The 26,124-nt window shown below is 39.1% G+C and overlaps 1 protein-coding gene across 1 annotated transcript in view; it reads right to left on the bottom strand.

The window, feature by feature from the left end:
• Window positions 1–23,162, bottom strand: part of RASA1 (RAS p21 protein activator 1) — a 54,236-nt gene extending 31,074 nt beyond the window's left edge. The window contains exons 1-6 of the mRNA XM_062514023.1: window positions 22,789–23,162; window positions 6,960–7,109; window positions 5,463–5,598; window positions 4,634–4,704; window positions 1,699–1,816; window positions 803–834 (exon numbers count right to left, since the gene is read on the bottom strand). Of these exons, the coding sequence (XP_062370007.1) occupies window positions 803–834; window positions 1,699–1,816; window positions 4,634–4,704; window positions 5,463–5,598; window positions 6,960–7,109; window positions 22,789–23,162 (881 nt within the window). The remainder of the gene's footprint in view (window positions 1–802; window positions 835–1,698; window positions 1,817–4,633; window positions 4,705–5,462; window positions 5,599–6,959; window positions 7,110–22,788) is intronic.
• Window positions 23,163–26,124: the final 2,962 nt, after the last annotated feature.

Here is a 26,124-nt window from a genome sequence, read left to right as displayed (position 1 = left end):
ACTTGTGCTCCAGACCCTTCCCCAGCTCAGTTTCCCTTCCCTGGACTCACTTCAGCACCTCAATGTCTTTCTTGCAGTGAGAGCCCAAAACTGAACCTAGAACTCAAGGTGTGGCCTCACCAGTCCTAAGTTTACAGGGACATTCACTGCCCTTGTCCTGCTGGCCACACTATTGCTGACCCAAGCCAGGACACCATTGGCCTTCTTGGTCCCCTGGGCCCACAATGGACCATGTTCAGCCAATCTTGACCAGCATCTCAGGTCTTTTCTGCTGAGCAGCTTTCCAGCCACTGCCCCAGCCTGTAGCACTGCAGGGGTTGTTGTTATCCAAGGGCAGAAACCTTCACTTGGCCCTGTGGGATCTCACACCACTGGCCTCATTGACCCAGCCTCTCCAGATTCCTGTGCACAGCCCTCCTACCCTCCAGAAGATCAATGCTCCTACCCACGAGGCAAACAGAGAAACTGTTCTAATAGTACTTTGGTACAGTATTTAGAGTAGTTATCTTCAAGGCAACTGTGTTCAGGAAATACTCCTGTTGTGAATATTTTGGCTGAAAGTGATCATACATGGATGGCCTCATCTAAGATTTCAGCACTGCAATACCCATTAGTAACAGACATACCTATTACAGGACTTTTTCATGTTAATTATCCCTGCATCTGCAGCAGCTAGTATATAAAGAAGTCTTGAGATAAAAAATAAATCTCTTTGGTCACTTTCTCAAAAACTTAGAAATCTCATAGTGGAAGTTTACAAACAGTTACGATTGCTTTTAAACAACAAAACAAACATCCTTACATTTTGCCTTCATGGGGATCTTCTTCTCTTCCCTATGAGAAAATTAACATATCAAGTGAATGACAACAGTACAAATAAATTTTAAAAAAAATACCTTCTGGAGAAAAAAAATTACATTTAGAAGTCTGAGGCATTTTTTAACTAAAGGGCTTACTGCAGATCTATGAAAAGTTTTCCTCTTTATTCATTAGGTTAAAATTCAGCAAAAATGTTATTTCTGATGATTACTTCAGTCATGATCCAAGTCCTTTAGAGGTGATAACTTTTTAGAAAGTCGCAACCTTCTCAGCCTTCCTAAGGTTAAATTACCACTGACCTATCAGTCTACAGATTAACAATCTAGTAGTACCACCACTTCAGTTTAGCTGTCCACATCCTGACATTGGTCATCTGTGAGAAGCATCTGAAGTAACAGTGCTATTAGCAAAACATACGTACTGTGTAAGAAGGTACAAAAAAAAAATAAAATCTATTATTTTCCTTTTTTGCTTCTCACCAATAAATTTTTAACCCAAATTTTATCCTTGAATAAAGAGAAAGACCTACCACAATGCAAAATTACATTCTTTTGATTTAGTGAACATTTCATGGCAATTAAAAGAAATGCAATTTAATGATTCTTCCCCAGGACAGCAGATTTTAGGGAAATACCTAGTAAATTTACAGTACCATTAATTTGTACTTATCTTTGGACAATATATGAATAAATATTTTTTGATAATAAACGAGGCTTACAGGTTTGTTTTAGTATTTTAGAAACTACTACATCAATCTACTAGATTTAGAAAAATACATAATTAGAAAACAGGCAATTAAAATGTCATTAGTTTTTGTTCAATATTATTTTATAAAAAAATCCCATTAATTTAAGAAATCTGAATACAAAAATTACTTACCACTTCTTCTACCAGGTCTTCCACAATAAGACCTTGTTCATCTGTCCGTAGGTTTGTAACCCACATCCAGCCATCTTCCAATTCGTTATGGACAATAAACATGTCTCCTTTAAGGAAACTGAAGAGGGTTACAGCAAGATTTAAATCAGAGATACAATAATAATATAAAGTTTAAAGAACATGATGAATTCTTGAGTATAATTTCCATAAAATATTTGGGAAAACCTATTTGTAAAACATGCAGGAATTGATATTCCAAGCATATGGGTATTTTTCCTCACAGTTAAGTGGTTACTATATGCAAGTTTTCATTCTTTAAAATAATATTTAGTATCTAATATATGCTGCCAACTTAAAAGTGTGCTAATGCATAAAACAAAATCCACAGCAATATTCAAAAACAGTCATATTGTTATTTTATCAAGAGAGATCAAATATGAAACACAAGTATAATAACCCTTAGTAGTCTGTAAGAAAATAATATTCCTTTCATTGAAAAATTGCCTTGCATAATATAAGTTATGGAATACCTATTCATTATGTTCTCACATACAAAGACAAGTGATACAAAGAGAATACAGAGCAGTTACCAGAGATGACATGCAATTAGCTACAAGCATAAGAAGCATTAACATTCAGAATCAGAGAACCACAGAATCAAATAGGTTGGAAAAGACCTCTGAGAATCAGTCCAACCAAATACCACATGTCAACCAGACAACAGCACTAAGTGCAACGTCCAGTCTCCTTAAATGCCTTTCAAGACAGTGATTCCACCACCTTAACTGGGTAGTATTTAGCATTTCAATGTCTGATCACCTTATCTGTGAAAATTTTTCCCCTAATGTCCAGCCTAGAGCTGCCCTGTAGACCAAAGGGTAATTTAAGATTACGTTCTCTCTTCCTGTCACTGGTTGCCTGGCAGAAGAGACTGAACCCTACCTGGCTGCATGCTTCTTTCTGGGCTATGTAGAGCACAATGAGATCTCCCTTGAGACTCCTTTTCTTCAGGCTGAGGCCCTGCAGCTGCTCCTAATAGGACTTATACTCCAGACACTTTACCAGTTCCATTACCCTTCTCTGCGCACACTCCAGGACCTCAATGTCATTCCTGAATTGAATGCCCCAGAAGTGGACATAGTACACAAGGTGTGGCCTCACCAGTGTTGAGCACAGGCAAAGAATCACTTTCTTAATCCTACTGGCTACACCACTACTGATCCAAGTCAGGATGCCATTGACTCTCCTGGGCACAGCTGTCTCATCTTCAGCCAACTGGTTACCAGCACCCCCAGGTCCTTTCCCACTGGGCAGCTTTCTAGCCACTCCTCCTCCAGCCTGTAGGTCTGCAGAGGGTTTTACTGTAACCCAAGTTCAGGACCCAGCACCTGGTCCAAGTGAGTTTTCATTTCTGGAAGGCTAGTTAGTGTAAGTTACTCCTTAAATGTTAAGAACACAAACTCAGGTCACATGAAAACCTTTCACTGTGGCACAGAATTTTTGATCATGTTTCATGATGCATCAAGGTACAGGAAAATAATAAAGAGCTGAAGCTCATTAACTACCATTTCAATTCAAAATTTCATAGCAAATGTCTATGGTATGGTTCTCATTTGAAGAAAAAAAAAAGGCAGGAAACCACTACTGAAAACAAAGAATAAATCCAACTGCTGTTCAGCTTTAACTGGTGACAGACAACAACCCAACCATTACTGTATAATTACTGCATGGAAGACATACTGAAATTAACTCAGTAATACTTCAAACTTAATTAATATTAACTATGATATTAAAATTCTAAGTCAATATTCTCTGAAATACATAATTTCTTTAAGAGAAATTAAATCAATTTAGAACAAACTGAAAACTTTGGTCTCAGCTATGCCATGAACAGACCTATTTTAGCCATGCAGACCTCAAAACCCAAATAACAACTTTGCATTTCAGTTCTATCCTCAAAGAAGAAAAGGTTTAATTGCCTACAATTTTTGTTATGATGGCAAACAATAAAATGCTATTTCCTCTTAAGATGATAGGTGGAATAAGGCACATAAAACACTTTTTTCTGTTCTCACACAGTAGGAAGCCTTAGTTGCAATGTGCCATTAGAGAGCCACTTCCCAGTCCTATCACCTTACTAAAACACTATTACAAAAACAAATATTCTCATATAATCCTTTAAAGGATCAGACTGGACAGTGAGTCTTGGAGTAAATTTCCATCCAAATGAGGATACAAAACTCTGGTGTCTTTCCATACATTTTAAGATAATAATCCTAAACATAAAAAAATTCCCAATTCAACTGGTATATTACATCATCTTATGAAATCTGTCTCATTAGAGAAATTAGAAATCACCACAAATAATTTTCAAATCCTCCTATTTTTTCATCTGCAGAAAGTTATCTCAAGAAAGCAGTATCAATCCCAAGTAACCAGAAAATGGTCTTTAATTGAAAGACTCACGTCTTCCATTCTTAAATTTTAAGCAGTCAAGTCTCAAGTTTCTCTTTCTAATGATCTGAATTGTTTTCCTTAACTACACATCTATTAATAGTTCTGTGGCAGTTGAGAATAAAGCCTAGCTCATTTCTTTCACACACTCAGGTAAGGCACTTCTGTATAGAATTCTTTGATAAATTTATCCTTTTGGTAAAAGGGCTTTATAAAATATATTTCAAAATTATAACATTACTATTTTTAATTCTGTGTACCTAATGTACCTTCTCTTACAATTAATACAAACAAATATACTAAGAACAAAATGTCTTACTTTTATTTCCAACCAAAGAACAAAGAGATATAATCCTGTAATCTAACTGTGTCAAGTTTAAGATGCTACTGAAAAATATTTGCATTCAAACACCTACCTGAATTACTACTATTTATAAATACACTTGAGAACTTTACAGCTACTACTGTTAATCAAACATACCTTATTTCATCAGTTTCTGGCACTTTGGTGTAAGGTAGAATTGCTCGAACTCTCCTTCTGTCTTCCACAGGCTAGAGTTTAAAAAGAGAGCGATGTTTTTTTCTCTATACTGTGTACAGTATATTCTATACTGTAGAATCTTTTTCCCCAGCACTATGCTATTCTGAGGCTAAGAACTTGTAACACCACTTATATCCGCCTTGCCAGTTTTATATTTCCAAAGCTCAAAACCACTGTCAGCTAGAAACGTGTAATTTGTTGGCTAAGACAGCACTTATTTTATCTTTTGTTATATTTAGAGTGGAGGGAATGTCCAGAATTTTAACATTCAGAAACAACTCAATTCAGGTTTTGGATTTTGTTACAGGGGAGATTTTGCCGATTTTTGTTTCATTTTAATTACTTTTCTTGTCTTAAGGATGGGTATGTGAAAGATAACTTGGTTATCTCCAGGATGCATATCTGAAACCATTGTTAGATATGCAAAATATCACAAAACAGTTAAGGTTACATTACAACAATGCTCTTTATTAGCCAATAAATCAGTATGTTCTTGTTTTTCTCTGTCCACTTAAAATGATGTTACCACATTGTGCGGTAACTGCAGTACCTCTATCTTCTTCATCATGTATTTTTATTAAATAGCAAATTTTTTAAATCATTATTTTGTAACAGTAAAAATGCATTTTTGTTCTCCATATAGTTCCACGTATGCCTATACAAAACCACAGGAAACTTCGTAAAATTATTTTCCCAAAGAAAATTTTGAATAGCGATTAAAGTTACAAACATTTTAGTAAATTAGTCTTCAGAATTTTTTTTTACTTGCCTCTGGAGGTGCTACTGGAAATAAGAGCTTTTCCCCTTTTAGCAAGCAGGACACATGACTGTAATAACCGATCAGGTCTGAGAGTGAAGCAAAGCGACGCCCACCAATGTAATAGTCTCCACACATGGCAATAATCCTGTTAATTAAAAAATAACAGAAGCTTGACATTAGAAAAATTTTTGCTCCCAAATTTTTTTTTTTTAACAAAAGGAGATTAGGACCATGTTTAATTCTTAAGATAGTGTCTATATTCAGTAAAATGCAGTATTACAGGCTCTCTGTAAACATATAAATAAACCTAATGAATGTTTTATCAAAAATATTCATATATATATATATAATCCACCATTTTTTTATCTAAAGAAAGTGCTGATTCACAGAAAAAGACAGTACATTTGTCAAAATTAAATGAAATCAAAAAGAAAAAAAATATAAGCATGAACATCCTGGAAAACTGCAATAATGCACTAGTACACAACAACATTATTACTTGTATCATACACAACATACACCTTTTATAACAGGCATAAACTGAACAAAGTAGCAAGTACTTCAACAAAAAATCACTATACTTCTAAACTATACAATGCAGAGAACAAAAATCATCAAAAAAATAGTCATTTTGTTAGAGTTAGTTTAGCATCCATATTAAAATTTAAGCAATTAGATTGGAATAATCAAAGTATTTCCTTAAACTCAATTTTAAAATTTGGTATCTAATGGGAAAAAGCTCACATAACCATTTCAGAAGTTTAACAAAACAAAGACTTCTAACAAAACAGTTTATTTTTTTCTTTAACGTTTGTGTATTTTCTTCAAGAAGAGATTATTTAATGCATAATTTGAATAAAGCTGTTTCTTACAAGTAGTAATGTAAAATTAATGCAAAGATGAATCTTCAGAGATTAAATCCAAGCTCATAAGCATATAGAACTGCAAGGGGAGTCAGGAAACAATGCTCAGGACAAATGAAGAAAGCTGTTCCCAGGAAACCTTTTCATTACTACAAATGTAATCCATTGGTGTTTTTTGCTTTGGGATTTTTTTGTGGCTTTTTAAAAAATTGTTTGGTTTTTTTTGCTTGTTTTTGGGAGTGTTTGTTTGTTTAGGGTGGGGTTTTCTCCCCTCAAAATTAAGAAAGCAACCAGATGTGCTGGCACTTTAACTGTGCTAATTACAATGATTACTATGGAACAGACACAAAACAATCTACTTGACTGACTAATGAAAACTGCATGGTGCTTTAAGTCTATTCAAACCACTTTAGGCAAGCTTCTCTATCCAGATTTTTTCGTTTCCTCACACTTCCGTTCTACACCCTATAAAGTAATTTTAAAGTAGCATGTTTTAAAACAATCAAACACAAGTAAAAAGCTGTACAATGAAAGCATAAACAGTCAAAAATACTGCATTATAATACAATCATTGCTGACTTTGTGTTCTGAAACAAAAAGTAGATTAGATCACAGTATTCAAAATAAAACACTTAATTCTCACCTAAAATGATTGACATTTGTCTTACTAAGGAATGAAAGCACAAATGAACCTGGTCTCCGATCACTCTCTCGAATAAGGTAACTTCCAGGTTTTCCTGCTTGTCGAAGACGTTCTTCTGCAATTGTTCTGTCAAGTTTTCCATGATACCACCTGAAAAAAAAGAGTAACAATGGGTGTCCTTAGAACTTAAGGGCCTCCTTTACTCTCTCAAAATAGACCCATGAAAGGAAGAAAATATTTTAGTCAAAACCCATACAACTCCAAAACTTTGTTTCAAAGCTATCACAGCGTTACAAGTTCAACCTTCTAGTTGACTTACTTCCAAGAAACAGCATTTTTAACACACCAGAGTTTCTCAGATAACATTCTTTTCCCAAGGAACAACCCTAAGAGTCAGAGGCTTTACACATATCATCAGTTTTTATCTCCTCCCTAGTTTGTTTACTTTGAATAAACAGAAAGGTGACTGACCTGACTAAAAGGACTACTGTATTTTAAGCCTACACAGCTAGCAGTCCAGGCTAGGTATTTCTAAAGCACAGATGGAGAAGTGAATTGTATCAGACTATTCCTCAGCTGACAGAAATGCTGCTGCAGCAAAGCTAGTAAAGAACTGGACAGCAGTCACCAGGCCACCATCCAGCCCCAAAACCACCCCACCTAATCACAATGTGTATAGCCTATCAATGAAAAGTGAGTGCCAATGCATGACAAATCATAGACTGCAAAACATGACAAAGGAAAACTTCACTCTACTGCTACCATTCAAGCATTCAATCACCTATCTCAGTTTATTTACACAGTCTTTGTCAGAGCACTTGTTCTACTCCAAATGATCGACTATAACTTTTTTTTTACCAAGAAGAAAGTGATGGAGAGCAGTTTTCAAAGACAGACATTGCTCTCATTACCTTCACCAAGTCACAGTATGTTCCAGAGCTATATATTACAATAATTCATTAGCTCCTCCAGTAATTTTGCTTGATTAAACCTTTAATTTTTACACTCAGAAGCTTCAAAACAGCCACTGTTTCAGAAAATGTAAATCCTTCACCATTTCACATCACATACCATTTAGTTCTAACAGTTCACAGACTGTTTTGCAAGACTCACAAACACGTTTAGAAAATACGCGAATCATCTCTTGAATTAAAACATGCAAAAATATCAGCTATTTCACAGCATACCATTAAAAAAAAAAAAAATGCAAAAAGCTGAGCTGTTGATAAAATCTGAACAAAAGCAGGTTTTTTTCTACAAAATGGAAACAAAAGCTTTGAGAGCTTTTATCAGAACAAAACCTTGACAAACTAAACCAAAAAAAAACACCATTTCACCACTAGGAGCAGCACAAGCATAGATATTGTCTAACCTGGCAAAACTGGGTACTTGCTTGTATTGCTCCCCTTTGCTTCTGTTCCTCACCGTGATCAAAACAAGTCAAACCAGTAGAGGCACTGTTGTGTCCGTACATCGTTTAAAACCTGAAACTGCCGCAGGCCTAGGTATATTAGCAAGAGCCTGTGTCATTCTATTCCAGAGCAAAGAAGCCTCATGAACAGAAACCTCTCATTCAAAGGCAGTCCACAAAGAAGTGGATCACACCTTCCCTAACAGGAGGGTCTTTTAGGAAATGAACCAAAATCAAGACCGCTGATTTTGAAGTAACTAGGAAGAAATATTCTGTGTGTCAGTGCACACACAGCTGAAACCTGAGTGAGCTTGTTCCCCACACATCTCAACTGGGCATTGCTTCCCTGGATAGACTGACTTTCATGAAGTATAAAACTCCCCAGAGAGCCAAGAAACCAACATTCAATTTATTGAAATCTATTTTAGACTAATAATAGGTTCACTGAGCTTTTATTTGTTCCTATTTATCCTATTACCACTTGAGGAAAATAATCTTAACTCTATTGAGAGACACATTGCATTACAACGCCAAACTTAAAGAAAGGCACCATTTCAAAATGGAGAAGTGGGAGTCTTGATAAGAATGCAAATTACCAGTGAAAAATTTACAGAGTAAGCAGAAAGGCAGGAGCATATGCAAATAAAATAATTTTTCTGTAAGGGAACAGGATTTCTAGTAACAATAGCACAAATTTAGGTGCTACAATTTTCAATCCAGAAGCTTGCAACAAAAAAGACACCCTTCTTGCTGATGCTGAATATTGATATATCCCACATATTGGAGATCACAGTCTGTTAATCTTGAACAGGCTATATATATTTTGTCCCACTCAACACTTTCATATCAAGTGTACCAGAAGACATTTATTACCTGGTAAAGCATTTACAGAAAGGTTTGTTTTCTAAAATAAAAATATTAAGTTAATTTCTGAGTGCAATTAAATTCAGTATCACTAAGCCCACACATAAAATGTTAACTTTTGATGGCAAAAAAATGCTGTATTTTACAGCTCACTCTGCCTTAGTGTAATGTACAAAGTTACTCTATACTGCCAGTCACAGAAATAAATATTAACAGTAAATTTAATACAAACGACAGTAAAACAGTCAATATTGAGCAATCATAAGAGAAAACAGCTCAAGTGATATCCTCACGAGAGCTCTGCAGCTTTCACACATCTGTGAAAAGAACGGATACACACTTAAGTGCGAAATTATTTAATACCATTAGAGTATACACAATGATTGTCCAGACATCACTGCATTTCTAAAGAGAGCAGGGTTCCATCAACAGATAAAAAGTTTATTCAAGTAATATAGAATATAAGAGCACTGAAAGACATTACTGTCAGTAGTGCATGTCTTATAACCCATCCTGCTATCACCAGTATTCAGTATTATAGAAAGATACACTCCACAACTTCCCATCATTATCTTCAAGGACTCTTGATAGTGAACAGTAAAGACTGTAAAACAGTAAAGACTGCAGTATTCAATCTCATTTAAGGATATTGATTAATCTAATGAGCACTAATGAAAGCTTTTAAGATCTCATGCTGTCATGATCAATTAAAAAGGAAGGCCCATCCAACAGTCAGTGCTATCCACAGAAAATAAAACAGAAATTAGTAGAGCTAGCCATAATTTCATCAGAGAATAGAGCACAGAACACTCTGAAGGATATAAACAGAGTACCATAATTTCTGAACTGATATAAAGTAACCCCAGCTCCTTTGGTTTTAAGCTCCAATCAGGTATCTGAGTGAAGCCTGAGCTCAGTATTTCTGCAAAAATGCATCACAAGAAACGACGTCTCTGAGTTTTCTAAGTCAAGATGTACAACTTAAATGTTTTGCAGTCAAAACAGCTTCAGGTTTAATGTTTTCAGCCAGCAGCAATGCTAACCATAGAGATTCTTAAAGGATACAAAAGGAATTGCTGTGTATGTTGTACTAAAAGTCTCATGAAAGGAATTGAGGTTTGGATAGAAAGGTATCGCATTAAAAACCTGCCTAGGTGTTCATAAATAAGTTGCCGAGTGACTGTGACTTGCAAGTGCCTGCACTCAAAGCTCTCATTCACTAAGATGTACATCCTCTGTCATTGCCAAAGACAAGGTCCCTACATTTTCTCATCAGTCACCTCTGCTTGTTTGCCTAATCCTACCTAGGAGCACTTCTGTATTTCTAACATCAGCTTTGCATGTTTATAAGTGCTGACAATCCACTATTTTCATTGAGTTTTGAGCAAACATAATTCAATAACATTCTGAATCAAAATGAGCACTCTAACAATGCTGTTGCTGTTATGACATGCACTGAGAGTTAAGTAGCTTTGCAAGTTTATATTATGAAATTATTTAACTATAAAATGCTCTATCAATTATAGATCACAATTCAGGTGTTTTTTTTCTGTGACCATCTGTTTAATTCATATGCTTTAAGAAACCTGTGTAATTGTTCTTTATTTTGCTTCTAAGAGAATAGCAATAGAAGGTTTCCATGTTTTAGAAACCTGCCAAAACTGTGCATGAAGATACTCCCATCTGCGAGTTTATTTCAAAAGCAGCATGTTCAAAACTCCAACCCTATCTATCACAATTTAATTACAGCAAGCAGAGAGAACAAAGACACAGCATCACGAAGAGCTTCTATATCCACACAAGCAACATACAGGTGTGAAGACTGGTGCCTGTATCACTGCCCCAGTGAGTGGCTGACAACCATATGCCAAGTCATGAACCTCAAGGAAAGAGCTGCACTGCAGTCAGAGCTGTGACCTCTGGTCCACACACAAACAAAAGTTCCCTATATTTTCTCATGCTCCGTGGAAGCTGCTGGGTAGTCACACCAACCCCATTAGGCCCAGCCAGCCCTTTCCACTGTGAGGAGGAATGCAGTTACACTGCATCTCTTTAGCAAGTTCACAGTATAGCTACCCAGTTTCTGGCCCCCAAAACAGCCCCAGCACCACAATGTCCAAGCAAGGAACAGGCCATTCACAAAGAAGCAGCAGATGGTGAATTTACCATATGGAAGAAGGCAGCTGCTATTACATGTGGAAGCCTGTCACACTGTACAAACAAATCTTTATTTACATATTTCCTTTTTACATGTGAGAAAAGTTTTCTGCTCTACTAAAGGATTCTGCTCTTGCTTTACACTGTATTTTTTTCTTAGGAACACAGTAAGTAAGGGAGAAGAGAATGCAAGAGAAGTGCTGAATTGTGAGTTTCAGCAACTTAGTACAATACAGATGCTGATAGCAGCTTAGATTTCTCTATTTACATCTAAAAACACTACAGTGCACAGTAAAAACAGTCTTCAAATGCCACATCCACTCCACTCAAGGCTGTTCTCAGCTATACCATGGTGCTTCAAGCAAAAATGCAGTAACAATGGAGAACTTGTAGGAATCATAGTCAGAGCTCATCTGAGTTCAGACTGCCTTAGTGCCTTTCACACATTAGAGATTCTTGTCACCACCTCTCTTCATCATGTCAATGAGCTCTGCTTCATTTAGAGGCAAAAGAGAGAAAAGATTACCTTGAACTGGGAAAATCCTCAGTATCAAAAGACACAAAAATCTCAAGGTATTTCATGAAGACAAACGAGAAAAATTGCACAACAAAACATCCTGATTTATTGTTTTTGTCTTCTTATTCTAATGATGGTTAACATCAACCATCCTTCTCTCAAGTCTCCCACATGATGATTGTCTTGGGGGTAGATCATGGTGACAGGGATATCTCAGTCATTTGCACCAGGACTCCTCACTGTTTTCCCTCGGGTCCCCCACAGCTCAGGGAATATCACAAGAGGTGTAAACTCGGCCTCAGATCCTGTGAGGTGTGGGGCCAAGACTGCCCCTTCCCTCTGGCAATCAAGGAGAGGGGACAGGTGGGTGACAGTGTGGCTGGCCTAAGATATTGCTACCCCGTGGTTTTCAGCAGTGTGACCGAAACCTCACTCCTTGCTGCAAGGGAGCCCGGAGCCAACGCCTGGGTGCTGCCAGAGGCCAGGGCCATCACCACGTGGGAAGGTCACGCTCTTGCATCCTAGTGCCCCCGCCGGCTGCAAGGCAGCGCCAGCCCCTTCCCTGCCTTGGCAGGGCCCGCTAGCACCCCTGCTAGCACCCTCAGACGGCTGCAAGGCCTTGGCTGCACCTGTCGCCCCACCGGAGCCACCTGCGCGCCCTGCCCGTCGTAGTCATAACTGCACCAAAGGGGAAAAGTGGCACTTAACATGAGAAAATTTTCAGGGGTGCTTGTTCATTTGTTTGTTCTGAAATATATATATATTTATATTTATATATACATACACACACATATATATACGTGTGTGTGTGTGTATCATATATATATTTGCTAGTAAAGAACTGTTATTCCTTTCCCTACATTTTTGCCTGGAAGACTCAACTTTTGAAGTTACAGTAATTTGGAGGGAGGGGTTGTTTTTCCAGGAAGGTTTTCAGCTTCTTCTTTAGCAGATTATTTGTCTGGCAGATATTATCCTTAGCAGATCTTAAACCAAGAAAAGATTCAATGCTCCTATTCATTGCTGGAGCTCCATTAGAGTCTTGTGCTTCTCCCAGCCTAAACTGCATTCTTGCTTTTATTATTTTTATCCAGACCCTGTCTTTTATCACTTTATTCCCCATTTCTGCCATATCTCTAAGGTATGATACTAAGATACTGATTTGTAGAGATAAGACCAAACTAAATTTCAGTTAGCTTTTACTACATTCATCTCATTCTTCCATCTTGTTAGCTACTATTCAGTAGTTACCAACTTTTGACCAGGTCTTTGCAGTTCTCCACATCACAAAACTTTGCTACCAGAAAAAGATCTGCAAATATACTAGAATGGATGCACCTTTAGGATAAGCAGTTAAAACTAACTTCTAGCCAAGTAAGTGTTCTTTGTCCAGTGTGCATGACCCTGAGTGTTACATACAGCTCTAGGAACACAAGGCAAAGATTTGCATCCCTTTTGCTTTCCTATGCATTTATCTAAGAGGCACTCAGGCACATCCATGTAAGCCTAACAAAGACTCATCCTGCTTTTCTTATTTGACTGTTCCAAAATCCCCCCAAAACAGCATGGAAAAACTGAACTGTGCTGCACTACAAGACTAGGAACCAGCCAACTAACATGGAAAGTTGCCACCACAAGCACACTTTGGCACATTAGCAGTGTCAACCTGTTAACTGTGGGATACACCTCTGCCTTGCAAACACCTGCACAAAAAAGGCATTAAAACTCAGCAGAGTTTATGTCAGCCCTGAGCTTGAACTAAATGGAACAACTGAAAACCTCAGTATGTCTTAACACAAAGATTATGAAAACATGAAATAGCAAGGTATGTATACAGTAAAATGAATAATACATTTAAATCATTTCACAAAGGGCAGAAAGCTTCTAAAAGTTTCAATTGCTGTAGCAAATAATGCCATAACTTTAGAAGAGAGAGAGGTGTGACACTGAGAAGACCGACTGCCTCTCTCATTTTCACAAGAATTACCAATAAGCAAGTGAAATACAGCTAAAATCCATGAAAAAACAGCTGTTGAAACAGCTGGCATTTTTCTTACTGAAGAATCAGATTAGGAAATGAATTCTGGAATTCATTAAAGGCCACAGCAAGAGACTTTCCTATTTTACATGCTAGGTATCTGTGCCCTTAGGTAAAAAACACCTTTTTTGAGTAATTAGTTCTGAAACAATGTCAATAGGGCTACATAAATGAGCAGATACTCTTGACAATAACTAAGGAATTTCTAAGATGATGTCCAATTTGTTTGCCATTACCCTCATTAAATGTACCAGAGGCTTTTTTCATCTTCCTCCTCCTCCTTGCACTTCACCCTCTAATCAAACACAGGTTTTGGTTTTGTTCTCCCCTCTCACCTCCTCCTGCAAACTGGATTGTTTTGAGAGAGAGATGTGTCAAGTCCACAGGTGGATTAACTGCTTCTATAATGAGAAGCCCCTGACAGTTTTTTATACACTAGAAATCAAACCCTCACCTGAATTGTGAACATTTGAACATGGTTGAATCATCTAACATGCACTAGGAATAACAGCTCATACAAGCTAGAGTACAACCCATACAGAACAAATCTCACAGTGTAACATTAAAAAAAATTATGCATAAAACTGAGGAAAAAAAATCCCACCTGTTTCTAGACTGGAACATGAGTTGAGATGATTACTACAGAAGCATGGTAACATGCTGCTTTTAGAGGAATAAAGACATTTCTCTAGCATCCTTTTTGTTTTATTGTAAGGAATGAATGTAACAAAAAAATCCACAGAGGCTTAGAAAGCACAAAAAATACATGCAAGAAAAAAAAACCGAGGGGAAAAAAAGTGGTTTGAACAAGATAATGCAAGCAATTCCTTCTTGTTCAGTATTAGACAAGTATCCAACCCTTAATCTTGTAACATCTCTAGGGCTAACTCTACTAACAGATGGCAATATTGAAAAGAAATTGATTGACTTATGATAATTCCAAAATTTTATAAACAGAAAAAAGAATGCCATTTATCTATAAAATAACCATACAAGGCCTAATGAGCCATAAACAGAATTTCCTTCATACAGGTAAACATTTACATACAGATGCATAATTTTATGGAAAACAAGAGGTAGACTCAAAATAGGAACAATAAAAAAGATTAAAATTTCAGAGAAACATCGTACACAAATCTACACATAATTACCATATGATTCCTGAGTTGATTATCAAAAGCTGGCTAAACCTAGATGGCAATCATCCCATCTCACCCAGCTGTGCAGCTGCAGCTGGAGTACTGTGTCCAATTCTGGTCCACATAATACAAGAAAGATGTGAACAAACTGGAAACAATCCAAAGGAGGGACACTAAGATGAACAAAAGGCTGGAGAACCTGTCCCATGAAGAATGAATGAGCTAGGCCTCTCCTCTCTGACGAAGAAAATGCTCAGGGGCATCTCATCACAATGTTCCAGCAGTTAAAATCATTCACTGAAACACTGTCCCTCAGTAGGAAAAAAAACCTCACTGCAAGTTTTCAAGATGTGACTAGACAGGTTGCAAGATAATCTCAGTTATACTCCCTGTCCCCCAAAAGATTGGGACATAAGAACTCTCAAGGTCCACCCCAATCTGGGCTGATTTACGGTTCTATGAGTCTATATATTCCAACTCTGATGAAAATTTATACTTACAAAAAACCACAAAGTATTAGCCCTTGAGTATGAACAACTATTGCTATTTCACTTTAACAAAAAAAAACAGAACACCAACAAAAAAAAATGGTATAGTGTGAAGTTGGCCTGGAAAGTAGCTGAAAATACTGAAATTTGAACACAAAAATTAGTTTTCTGGGTCTGATCTCTGTAAGAATCAGACTGTAACTTGCCATAACATACTGTGTATGCTAAGTTCTGGGAAACTTCAATACTTCATTCCTGAAATATGACCGAAACTTTGAAATTAGTCCAGCAACATTGGGTACATTAATTTGTACATGTGAATAATTATAATAAAAACCTACCCTAGATTCAAAAGTTAGGTCTTTGAAGCAAATTATTAAATATTTAAGACACACTGTTTGCTACTTCAGAATAACCTTTTTAAAGGCAGATTCCTGAGCTTTTACCAGAGAAATTAAGATATGTGTCGATACAGAAAGTAATGGAATATTCTTCTTGCCAACCTTAAAATTTCTTGTACTTTCCTTACTAATCTCCCCTATTAGCATCTGTCCTGATTTTATTCCTGACTAATTACAGTAACATTTTTCAGTAAACAGTCCTGTAACATGAATCCTTACCTATAACCAGTATCTTTATAAACATAGATAGAATCACTTGAGTTGAGATGACAACTGAGGATCATCTAGTTCAACCTTGCCCCTTTCCACCCCCAGCTCAGGTAGGATCAGCTACATCTATCTGGTTGCGCAGGGCTTTCTCCCATTGGGTCATGAATATCTTCAACGATGAAGACTTTATGACCACTCTGAGCAACCTTTGTCAGTTTGATCACCATTAAAAGAACCCAAACAAAACAACAAATAAACAAACAAAAGTATCCTGTTGTATTTAAATGGAAATTCACGTTTTTCCATTTGTCTCCATTGCTTCTTGCCCTTTCACCTCACACCACTGAAGTGAGTCTGGTAATCTCATCTCAACCCTTCCACATTATTTTTATACTCATAGTTAAGACCCACTCCATTTCCTCTTCTTCAGGCTTAACAGACCTAGACCTCTCAGTATCTCTTTATCTGACATATGATCCAGTCCCTTCATCAACTTGATGGCCTTGCACAGACACCTCTCAAGTAACTCCATGTCTGATGTGTCTCACCAGTGCTGAGCTGAGTGGAACAATCACCCCTCTCAAGCTGCTGACAACACCCCTCCCAATTACACCGGAGACACCATCACCCTTCTTTCCCCATACAGGCTGGCTTTGTTCACATCTTCACCCCCAGATGCTTCTCTGCAGAGCTGCTTTCCAGCTGTTTAGCCCCACCACCACGTGCTTGGGGCTACTACGCACCAATGCCAGAGCTTTGTGTTTCCTTTGTTTAACTACACAAGATCTCCTGCCACCCAATTCTCCAGCTTGTCCACATCACTTTGGATGTCAGCACAACTACCTGGTGTTTCAGCTACTCCTTTTTCAGTTTTGCATTATCTATGAACTTGCTAAGGGTGCATGCACTCTGTCCAAGCATCAAGGTCACAGTATTGGCCCCTGGAGGCACCCTCGGGAACAACCCCAGTAATTTGCCTCTGTCTTGGACTTTGAGCTGCTGATCACCATGCTCTCTCTGTTCCCAGTCATTCAACCAGTTTTCAATGCATCTCCTGTCCATTAACCTAACCTGTACTCTGTCACTTTGTCTGTAAGAAGACTATGGAAGACAGCATCCAAAGCTTTATTAAAGTTATGGTAAACTCTCTCCATTTCTCTCCCAAGTCAACATGGGAGAAATCCATACTGATTACTCCTCACCACCTGCATCACTAAATAAGATTTAAAGATAAACTAATTTAGTAACAGAAACGTTTTTCTGCTCTATCACTATCAAGAGTGATAGAGTGGGTATTTTATATAAAAATAAAAACCATTGAAGACCACCTTCAATCTTTAAATAGCATACAGAAGTAAATAAAGTATGTCAAGTAGATAAACTCTGTCAAGCACTGTAACATTTTACTGGTACTAACCATACTCTGGAGGGACAATGAGAAACCAACCTTGCAATACTTACATGCAGCACAAAGACTATGCTAAAACAAGATGCCTTCTCCTCCCTCCTACTGTGCCTACCAGCAAGACGTATAACAAGATGCTTATTTTGTTCAGAAGAAAGATATGAAAGAAACTGGAAAACTACCACAAGAGTTTCATGAATGTATGCCTGAATCAAAATATAGAGTCCTACACTGAAGAGACCTAAGCCCTCACTAGAAAATTTGTGTTCCTCTTCCCTACACAATCACAAAACATATAGACAAAAAAGAGTGAAAAAAACACAGCATGGTATTACACTTCTCCACAGGGTAAGGTAGTAGATGAACTGCCAAAGTTCCACACTGATATTATGGGAGTCAATCTGTAACACAAAATAAAAAACTGAAATAACCATGTCAAGAGACTCCAGTCACTGTTCACTGATATAATTCACTATATTTCACTAGAAATACTGACTAAACTACTGAAACATCATCCTCAAACTTCTGGCTTCAAATGCTATCCTACTTCTGATTTTATTTAACTCAAGTTTTCATTTACCTATGAACTAGCACACTCAATTTACTTACTGCTTCACCTCCTGAAGCAGGTTATATATAAAGTTGTTCTGCTATACTTATCCACTCATTTAAGACAGCACTTTTAACCCCACACAAGCAGCCAGAAGTGGACCAGAGTACAACTTCAGAAAAATAAGGTGCTCCCTTCCACATATAACAGGGACTGATGAAAAAATGCGTAATGTAAAAATTAAAATATTCAGTGCTAACTACATTAATTGCTGAACAAAGAAACCTCATACAGTATAATCTATTGACATCACATTTCTTTTTTTTATTCAATACCTAACTGAACACACCAGCATTACTTCCTCCCAGTTTACAATGCAACAGATTCATTCATTAGTCTGAAAAAATGCCTTCTGCAATTATTCAGTAAAAAGTATTTATTGAGTTACTGAATGCTAAGTGGGAGGCACAGGATACTATGGAATAAAGAGGGCAACTCTATTTAGGTAATTTTTTCCCTTGCTTTCTGCCCCATTTACAGAGCTCAGTGGCAGAGGCTCAGAGAGTGTAAGAAAATGCCTTTGGATTTAATGAATGAATGCTGATTCTGTTACATATTTGATTTAAAATCTTAGTTACTGAAACAAATGCAGAACTCTCAGTTTGCCACCTTGAACATTTATGTGAAGATACTAGAACTTCAGTCTATGATAAGGTAGAAAAATGTTCTACTTTAATGCAATCCATTCTTACTTAACACTTCTCTACTTGTCTTCATCTTCAGTGCTTTTTCTCATTTTTGTGTTGCCTGAACAAGCACCAAGAGTGACTGTAAGAACATATCTGCTCTGGGCAAGATGCGTTTTAACCAGACAGTATTTTGACAGCGTGTTTCATTTTGTGTCATTGATAACTTTCAGATTTGAACAGATTTCCATTTCAAACTGATAAGCACTGCTCAAAAAAACCATGAAAATGTCAATTTTGCTGTAATACTGGAATGGCTCCCGCCACATCAATGCAGCACTAGGATATAAAATTATTTTGTTAACCAAGATTTTAAATCAAATATGTAACAGAATCAGCATTCATTCATTAAATCCAAAGGCATTTTCTTACACTCTCTGAGCCTCTGCCACTGAGCTCTGTAAATGAGGCAGAAAGCAAGGGAAAAAATTACCTAAACAGAGTTGCCCTCTTTATTCCATAGTATCCTGTGCCTCCAACCTAGCATTCAGCTGCAATGTAAACACACCACTGCTGTGCTCCACAGAAATGACCCCCCACCCACACACTGAACAGTGAAGCCTCAAGTCAGTTTCACTCCAGATCAAAGATTTAAGAAATCAAACCTACTTGGGGATTTTCAGTTTGTGAATAAAGAGGTCTTATATGCTAGCATCCTCCTGAATATTAAAGAACACACACTAGAAGAAGACATATTCCCTTTATCACCCTGAACAAACTATATTTATAACATCCTGATGGGAAGTGCAGAACTTGCATGTGCTTCATTTCCCATCTCTTTGTATTAGTTACTATGAAAGCCAGAATGTCAACTTTACACTATTTAAAAGCATACTCATGTTTAAAAAAGCATTTGTAACAGATTTACAGCCTAAAACTTGGAAGACTAGAAACTCATTTAGTCTAGTTCGTGTTTGAGTTTTCTTGTCTTTTTTTTTAATTTGCAAAACAAGCTCAGAGAAGTGATAAAGTCGTGCCAAACTTTACACAGAACGTTTTATTTTATTTTATTCTTAGAAGTCTAATCTAAGATTGGAGTTTGAACCTGGAAAAGCCAACAGCAACATTTACCAGATATTTCTCTGTGGATGAGAGTAACCATTCAGGAAATTCTAAAATGCGATGCACACCAATGGGAAGGCAAATAAGCCTACTGAGTTGTTACTATTATAAAAGAAGTAACATCTTTGCATTCTTATAGAGAAGAACAGTAATCTTGTATTATGGCAAGGCCAAAAATGAAGAGCACTCTGAAATTTCAGACCTACAGGCAAGGTATTTTAAGCAATGAGAACGAACAAAGCCATGTGACAGAACTGAGGAATTATCTATCAAGTCACCCTGCATTTCTTCTATAAAAACTGAGTAGGGAGGGAGTGTGCAACGGTGGAGCTGACAATCACACTTAAACAAACGGAACAGCAGCCCTGTAATCACATCCAACTGGAGAAATGTAATACAAATTTAAACTGAATGAACAGTTTGTCTTCCCAAAGACTCCTATTGTAGCTTCCATTATATAGGATGACAGATTAATACTGATGTCTGGTTTTGGTAATAAATCAGGAGCTCAGTTCTATAGAAGCAGATGGTATAACTACAAAGAAAGGGCATTTCCAAGATAAAATAGCAGTACTGAAAGGACAGAATTTACTATTGACATATATAAATCGACAATTTTATGACTCAAGTAAGAATGGTAAAAACTGATGCTGCATAGCATAAATAAGAGATGAATGAAATGGAAAAAGGCTTCTAAATCATCAGACAGCTTAAATATTTTATGGAAAAGTCACACACCAAAGATAAAAATTACAAAGAAATAAGTATTTGGAAGAACAAACTTCTGAATCAATTTCTAAATGTATTTTACTTCTTGTCTGCTTCAGTATTACATTCTTCAACAGAAGAACCTTTAACTACGGAGCTATGCCCTGGGCCTGTGCAAGATAAGAAACCTTCTTAGCCAAAACAAAACCAGGACTGAAGTCTTTCCCTACCCTGTACTCCTTGCCAGAAACCTTAACATTCTTTTCTGAAAGTTAACCATGATGTTTGCACATCATTACAGTATTGCACAAGACAATGTTTTGACTGAAAAATTCACTCAGAATTGTAGACATAACAATTAATTTAGTATCAAAAACTGATTACCCATGAATGATTACCCTGCTTTCCAAAAATATTATAAAAAGCTTGATTTTTGGCTTTTTCCTCAGTTCTCTATGGAACTTAGGTCTGACAGAAGCACTTTGAACTTTTCAGAGAGACAAACCAGAAAAGCAAAATCCCGTTCCTCATGTGCTTGGCACACAGTCCTGAAGAAGTAACTTTGCTTTTTACATGCTTCCATTTCCCAGATTTCTTTCTAAACTTCCTAATCTTATTTCTAGCTCATTAGGGACTTCTACAAGTTTAAGACTATTCAAACACTATCTTCAGAAAACAAGGCTTTAATGTTTACACACTTTCACACAAAGTTCAGAAACTAAAAGGATGAAACGCTGATATGAAGTCTATCAAGGTTAGAGAAATTAATTTTTAAAGAAATCCTATAGTATTACCATTTTACATCCTATTTAATATCACAATAGTTCCTGAAATCCCTAAAGTGTGTAACATAATGCAGAAGTTAACTCTGTCAGTCAAGTTATGACAGACTATGAAGAAAGAACCTAAAACTCACACAGATTTTGAAGTTAACTTTCTGACCTATCTATCTATATATACATATATCTTTAAATACCCCCTAAATTATCAACTACACTTGCAAGAACTTCAGGAACAACATATTTATATAAATGATACCAATGAAAAAATTTAAACCTCTAAAACAATTTAAGCTTGGGGAGAATATGATATGGATATTGAGGAAAAGGTTTATTTTTCTATTCTAATACACACCATGGAAGTGCTTTGCATAAACCTGCAGATTCTCTACAGTGAAAGACAAAGGTTGTGTTTAGAGTATTTACTAACTACATGGACTCTATATAACATTATTTAATCTTATGTTTCACCCAACATAAACTGCCTCTAGTGCAAGATGCCTTCTATTACCAGCACTACAGGAATCCAAATTATGCTGATGTTTGGATAAATACAATAAAACCTAACTATAAGTTTACTGTTTATTCCAAATATCTCGTTTCTCCAAGCATAACCTAAATGAAAACAATTTTAAATTGGTTAAGCAGCAAGGCAGTTAAAACATTTATAAAAACATCCTTCTGTCTACGTTTTGAAAATAAGAATTTATTTTAAATCCATTATTCAAGACTGCCTGATTTTTTAAAAAATCCAGTGTGGGCATTACTTTGGCTGCGTTTCTATTTCAAATGGAAAAGATAAGTAGCCTTCTTTATTTTCAGCAGAAAACAATAAATACACAATTACAACATGGTAAATAAAGTATTTTATGCCATGGAGAGGGTTTTTATACCTATTTACAGAAATTAATTTTATCTCTCTAGCGAGAAGGGGCTACCAGTGACTAGAAAAGTCTCCCCAACAGGTAGTTTAAACCACAATCAGAACAGCTCGCTCTTCCTGGCAGCCTGCAAAAAACTAATTCAGCCGCCTTTTTCCCATGAGCTGATCCCACTCAGTACCGAAGTACCAGCTCCCGGCGAAGGGGAAGGAGCACGACCTCCATGCTGCCGCTGCTGACCCTCCCGGGTTGCGGGTGGGCTGCCCTCCGCAGACCCCGGGCAGCGTCCCCGTTAAGAAAACTTCCTGCTGGAACGGAACCGGAGGAGGGAGAGAAAGTGAAGGGGTAGGAGGCAGAACTTTTGCGAGACTTCCAGCGGAGTTTGACAAACACTTTCCCCGGTTAGCGATAGGGGCCCGCCGGCGCGGTACCCACTCCCCACAAGGATTGAGGCGAGGACAGTGGGTACTCACTGATTGGTGGGGGGCGCGTTGAGCGGAATGGCCACCTCCTCTTCCTCGTACTCGGGCCCGTCCAGCGAATCTCCCTCGTCCACTGTCCCCAGCCCCCCGGCCAACGGGGGCGGCGGCGGAAAGCCGGGATCGGCAGCCTCAGCGGCCGCCGGAGGGGCTGGCCCCGCGCCCAGCTCCAGCAGCCCCAGAACCGAGCACAAAGCCGGCCCGCCTGGGGGGCCGCCGCCGACCAGGAAGGTACCTTGCGGCTCTGGCGCCCGGCCCCGACACAAGGCGGGGCAGTGCCCCAGCTCCCCGGCGGCGGCGGCGGCTCCCGCTGTCCCGGCTGCAGTGCCCGAGCCGTTCTCCTCACCCGTGGCCTCGGCCGCCATCATGTTGAGCCTTGCCGGCCGCCTCACGCCGGGGAGGAGGCGACAAAGGGGCTCCAAGCCCCTGCCCCCACCCCGCCTCCCCCCCCGCCCCGGCAGGCAGCAGAGCCGGGACGCGGCCGAAACTTCCCGGCGGAGACAGGCCGGGAACAATGCCCGGCTGGGCGGGGGCTGGGTCGCTCCGCAGGGCCCCGCGCGGCCGCCTCGACCCACTGCCGCCCCAGGGAAGCGCCGCCCGCCCGCCTGGGGAGCTCCGCGCTTGCGCGGCACCTCTGCGCCTGCGCGGGCGACGCGGCGCCGGCCGGGCCGTGCGGGACGGCGGGTGTGGGTTAGCGGGGGCGTACGGGCCGAGGAAACAAAGAGCTCCTTCCGCGGCCGAGGGGCTGCGATCGCACGGGACCAGGGTAGGATCCACTAGTGCAGCCCAAGATGAGCGCTGTAACTCTGAACCCGTATGACTCAGCGCCACATCCAGCACCTCTCGGGATGAGGACTCCATTACCTCGCTGAGTAACCTGTTCTGATGCCTGACCACCCTGACAGTGAAGAAACGCCACTGGGTGTCAGCTCAGCTTGTTCTGTGTGATTCTGTGTAATCTGAGTCTCTCCTCGGTCTCGGTTTGAGGCTGTTTCCCCGGTCCTGCTACAGCAGACATAGTAGAAGAGACCAGTGCCCACCTCACTACGCCTTCCCTTGATAGAACAAGTGGAAATGGTTTTGTCAGGGGAGGACCAGACTGGATATTAGAAAAAATATTTCACTGGAAGGGCAGTCAAGCCATGGAACGGGCTCCTGGGGCAACAGTGGACTTGCCGTCCAAGAAAGTGTTCAAAGACCATGTGGATGTAGTGCATGAAGACATGGTTTTGTGGTGGGTCTGTCAGTGTTAGGTTAATGTTTGGACTCGATGATCTTGGGTGGTATTTTGCAACCTTAAGAATTCTGATTCTCTTCTAACAATAAATTTTAACAAATGCATCCTGGTGGTGGTTTGCCTTATAAAAACACTGACTCCATTGATACTTTACTGTGTACTTCCCTGAAACTGTTTGTTGGGGGTTGGTTCTTTCCCTTTTCCCTCTGTGGAATTTTCCCCACTGTCATGCTGATACCTGCTGACTAGGCCCTGGTGGCAAGGGGGAAGGGGTGGAGGGGAAAGGGGGAAACCCCTCGATATCCAAACATCCAGAAGAGCAGATGGAAGGCTCTGGCTCTCCCCATTTCCCCCGCGGAGTTCGGACGAGAAGGACGATCGGTGCCTCAGCTCCATCGCTGCCATCCCAGCACCAGGAGCCATCCTCACTGCTGTCAGACCCTGCCCTGCTGCCTTCTCACTGTAACCTGCCACCATCCAGCACTCTGCTGAGCACTGGGACCCACACCGTGAGCGGAGGGCTCTCTCCATCTCTCTCTCTCCCCCTGGGACAGCTCTGCCATCACCCCCAGCCCTCCTGCAGCTCTGTGGGACCTGCCCGCCCCCAGCACCGGGAACTGCAGCTCAGGGAAAAGGTGCCTGCAGCCAAAAAACACTGGGACTGAGTTACTGTTCTGTTTGTGGGTAATTTCATAGCTGGTGTTGGGTTTTTTTGTTTGTCTTGTTAGATACATTAGTAAAGAGCTGTTACTCCTATCCCCATATCCTTGCCTGAGAGCTCCCTTAACTCCAAAATTATAATAATTTGGAGAAAGGGGAGATTACACTCTTCATTTCAAAGAGAGGCTTCTGCCTTTCTTTAGCAATAAATACCTGTCTTTCAAACCAGGACAGAATTTTTTTTCATGTTACTCAAGCTTGCAAACTCTTAACCCCACCTTCTGCAAACCTATACCTACCTTTACCACCAGCATTTTTTTTTCCCTTAAGTGGGTTTACTTGGTACATCAGATTGACTTCACACCTAAGTACCTCTGGGATCATGTGATTGCTATTACCAGGCAATACAATATGTAGATATCTTTAGATTTTTTTTTGCCCCCAGTGTTAAAAGAGATGACAAATATCAGCATGTTTACACTTGCATGTTTCTCTACAATTCTCAGAAGGCATCTAAACATTCAGGTTTTTTCAAAGCTTTCCATTACCCAAAAGTATTAAGTGAATTTTTCCTGAGGCCACTAAAACAAACTACTGCTCCCGCTTTCACAGCTCCCAACCTCTTTAAGCTCTTCTTATCTGCTGAAATTGTTTCATATCTTTCCTCGGAGGGCAAACTCTGCTTTCAACTTACACTACTAAGATACATGGAAATATGCTGGTTTTGTGCCCAGGGTCACAGTGAACAGAGAAGCTGGCTCTAGCCCTCCGTTTATTCCATTGTAATGCATCCATTTACCGCTGTTTTTCTGCTTTAAGAAATTGTAATTTCAAAGAATTTTGTAGGCTGCTCTCTCTATGGGTTTCCCCTTACTGCTTCTTGCTTTCCCTCACAGATTTCTAAAAAAAGTAATTTCAACACAGCCTTGTCATTGTACTAGTAGCAATAAGCCTAAATATAGAAATGCAGTATAAATATTTAAAAGATTCCCTTTATGAGGCAAGCTTTTCTAAGTGCCTTCCAGAGCAGCAGCATGTGTGTGGGGGTGTGGGGACTACAAGGACAGCTGTGCTAAGAATTTCATTCAGGAGGGTGTAGTGTGTCTCCAACACTCTTTCAGGAGGTTTATTTTGGTGACAACTGTTTTAAATTGGAAAAGGGTTGTGCAAAGAAAGAGCTCCTAGTAATATCTGCTGAGCTGTTACTTCTCTGCTGATGAACCTTTTGTGTTCACTTTGCAGGCAAAGTTGCCATCCCAAGTCACTTGGTCCTGGAGATTCTACACATCACCTTGTGTCACTTCTCAAGCCTTGGAAGTCTAATTCATCTTTAGAATCCTGACATATTTGGACTGGAAGTGATCTGTAAGGATCATTGAGTCCTCTCAGGTCTAGTCAAAACTACAGCTACAAGCCTTCATGAGACTGTTTTT

This window comes from Cinclus cinclus, chromosome Z (genome assembly GCF_963662255.1).
Source record: "Cinclus cinclus chromosome Z, bCinCin1.1, whole genome shotgun sequence".
Taxonomy (NCBI): domain Eukaryota; kingdom Metazoa; phylum Chordata; class Aves; order Passeriformes; family Cinclidae; genus Cinclus; species Cinclus cinclus.
This window is presented reverse-complemented; position numbering and strand designations above follow the sequence as displayed.